At 40.6% G+C, this 2715-nt stretch overlaps 1 protein-coding gene across 9 annotated transcripts in view; it reads right to left on the bottom strand.

Annotated features, from left to right (window-relative positions):
• Positions 1–259: 259 nt before the first annotated feature.
• Positions 260–2715, bottom strand: part of FBRSL1 (fibrosin like 1) — an 830184-nt gene continuing 827728 nt past the window's right edge. For all 9 annotated transcript variants that reach the window (XM_073559016.1, XM_073559012.1, XM_073559019.1 and 6 more), the window contains one exon: positions 260–2242. In XM_073559016.1, the coding sequence (XP_073415117.1) occupies positions 1000–2242 (1243 nt within the window). In that variant the 3' untranslated portion in view covers positions 260–999. The remainder of the gene's footprint in view (positions 2243–2715) is intronic.

Below are 2715 nucleotides of genomic sequence, written 5' to 3'. Positions count from 1 at the left end.
TCTTTCATGACCCTCCGCACATTTATTGCATAGTAACATGACGAGGTGTAAATGAAGCTGCGAGTGTGTTCCTTGAAATCCGTGTATTCTGTTCACGTTTGGATGTCACAAAGTCTGTGGTGGATCCAATTCATATGAGGCGTAGTGACTTACTAAATGAATATATACAATCCTGCAAGAATGTTTGCATTTTTCCAGAAAAAAAGAGCAAAAAATAACATTAAAAATGTATAATAAAATAAGGCAAAAAAAGCAACTGTTTTGTACATTAATCTTATTATTTTAATAATAGATCTGCGATTTCTGTTCAAAATCATAGCAAGATTGTTGATCTGTTAGCTGTAGAATAAAGAAAAACATAGTAATTCATTATGACCCTTCAGTGCTGGAGGCATCTTTAACATATCGGTATAAATATGCATTGCTGTGTTTCAAAGACACCTCCTGTAATGAAGGGGGGAAAACCCTTATGTCATTTCATGAAAAGGACAGATTTAATTTTTTTTTCTCCCTCACGGGAGGCGAAATGCAACTAATATAAAATTAAAGAATTTTTTTGTATGTTTTTTTTTCTTCTTCTCGGAGGAGACTAGGAACACCGTAGCGAAAAACAAAATACTGTAAAAACTACAAAATCCGTTTAAAAAGTCCCTTCCCTCACTAAAGTCTTCCCCCAAAAGCTACTGAGCCTCCAAAGTCAAAAAAAAAAAGTCACATGACCAGAGACCTTTAGAGTGGAACACTTAGTTTCCAGGTTGGAACATTTATCACCCCTGAAATGTCCACCCCCCGGATTAAAAAAAGAAAAAGGAAAAAAAAAAAAAAAAAAAAAAAAAAAAAAGTGTGCTTAGCCTACAAATTTATAATTACAAAACAGGAGAAGAAAAAAGAAGGTTTTGAGCAGTGCACTTTTCGTAAAAGATTTTATACACAAGTTTAAAATTCATGGTATTTGATTCCTGTGGGTCCTTTTTTTCTCCTTTCCTAAGGAGCAGAAGACTATCGAGCCTCAACCTCTTTAGGGTTTCTGGAAGGTGAGAAGTCCCTCGTGTCTGAACTTGTGAGGGGATTAGTCCTTCGGGGAGAGGCGGGCCTTGTGTTGCTGGCAGGCACCAAGGGTGGGGGTGCACTTAGTGCTGCTGTGGGAGGGGTCCGGTTAAGGATCCCATTGTGCATGGCGCTTGAAGGACTGAGTCTAGGATAGGGTACACTGTTTAAATGTGGCAAGAAGGAGGGCATATGTGCCAGATGGCTCTCAAGTGGAGAGGGGTGCATATGGTGCATACGTGCCCTTTCTATCTCTTCCCGTAAGTGTAGCCGTTCTCGCTCATCCGCATGACGTAACCGTTCTTGTTCTCGCCTTGCCTCTAAGAGCTGTTCATGGCTGTAGTCATGAGGTTCGCGATCTCGGTATGATCTTTCATGATCATAAAAGCTGGCAGCAGCTGTTCCTGGGTATCTGTGCATGCTGTCAGCACGTAAGTGGAAATCCATTCTCCGCTGCAAGTCCAGGGTGCGGTAAGCATTCTGTAATTGATCTCTTACAGGGTCCCAGGCAAAACCTGCATGTGGAAGCCTTTCTCTGCCAGTAAGGGGACTCATACCCATAAGAGGGGTCATTACTCTACTCCGGTCCATCATATTCAAGTTGTTCATTTGGTGGACACTACTCATTGGGATTGGCATAGAGGCTGCCATTGAATGGTGCAAAGACAACCCATGCAGGGAAGCTGAAGGGTGAGGTGGCTGATGTTCTATTGTCCTGATTGGGTGAGGAGGTTCTGCTCCAACTACTAACACATCTGAATCCTCCTTGCGCTCCTCCTTGACCTTGACATCACTTTTTATTTTCTGGAGATCTGCTGGCAGATCAGGCTTCCTTTCAGCATCCTTACCCAAGTTGCTTAGTTTTAAACTTTCACTTAGGATTGGTTTACCATAAGGTGATACAGATTGTATAACTGGTTTACTGCCATCTTCTATCGTCCTTTTGTCATGAACTGAGGCTTCCTTTACAGGCGAACGACTTTCCTTGATCTTGTGCTCTCCAGATGGAACGTCTCGTAGCCGATCTACACTATCCCGATCAGTATCTTTGGATCTGTCCCCTAGACTATTTTGTCGCAGGGAGTCACTGGATGTCTGGCTATTGCTGCGGATGAGGTTACTTATTTGGTGGCTAACTGGGGCAGAGGCAGGAGAAGATCTGTTAGAATGATGTCTGCTCTTATCCAAGATGTCCCTAAATGAAAGAAGACAAGATGCTTAATACCAAATGGCATCACATCAATTCTTGCACGACATGGTGTATGTGTGTGTGTAAATAAATATATACACACACACACATATATTATATATCACATCACACATTTGAAGCTAGAAGTTTTACATACACTATATAAAAAGACATGTATGCATGTTTTTCTCAATTTCTGACATGAAATCAGAGTAAACCTTCCCCATTTAAATTAGGGTTACCATAGTAATTAATAATTGCCAGATGCCAGAATAATTTGAGAGAGAATGTTTAAGGAATTTTTATTACTTACTGCAAAGTAAAAAGTCTACATACACGAAGATTACTATGCCTTTAAACAATTCTGGACTGCCCATATGGTGATGTCACGTGTTTGGAAGCTTCTGATAGGTTTTTTTTTTTAGCAACATCAGAGTTAGAGACACCTGTGGATATATTTTAATGCACACCTGCAACAC

The sequence above is a fragment of the Dendrobates tinctorius genome, unplaced genomic scaffold (assembly GCF_039654945.1).
Source record: "Dendrobates tinctorius isolate UK_male_01 unplaced genomic scaffold, ASM3965494v1 ptg000265l, whole genome shotgun sequence".
NCBI classification, from domain to species: Eukaryota; Metazoa; Chordata; class Amphibia; order Anura; family Dendrobatidae; genus Dendrobates; species Dendrobates tinctorius.
Note: the sequence above shows the minus strand (reverse complement) of the source record. Positions and strands in the feature narration are given on the sequence as shown.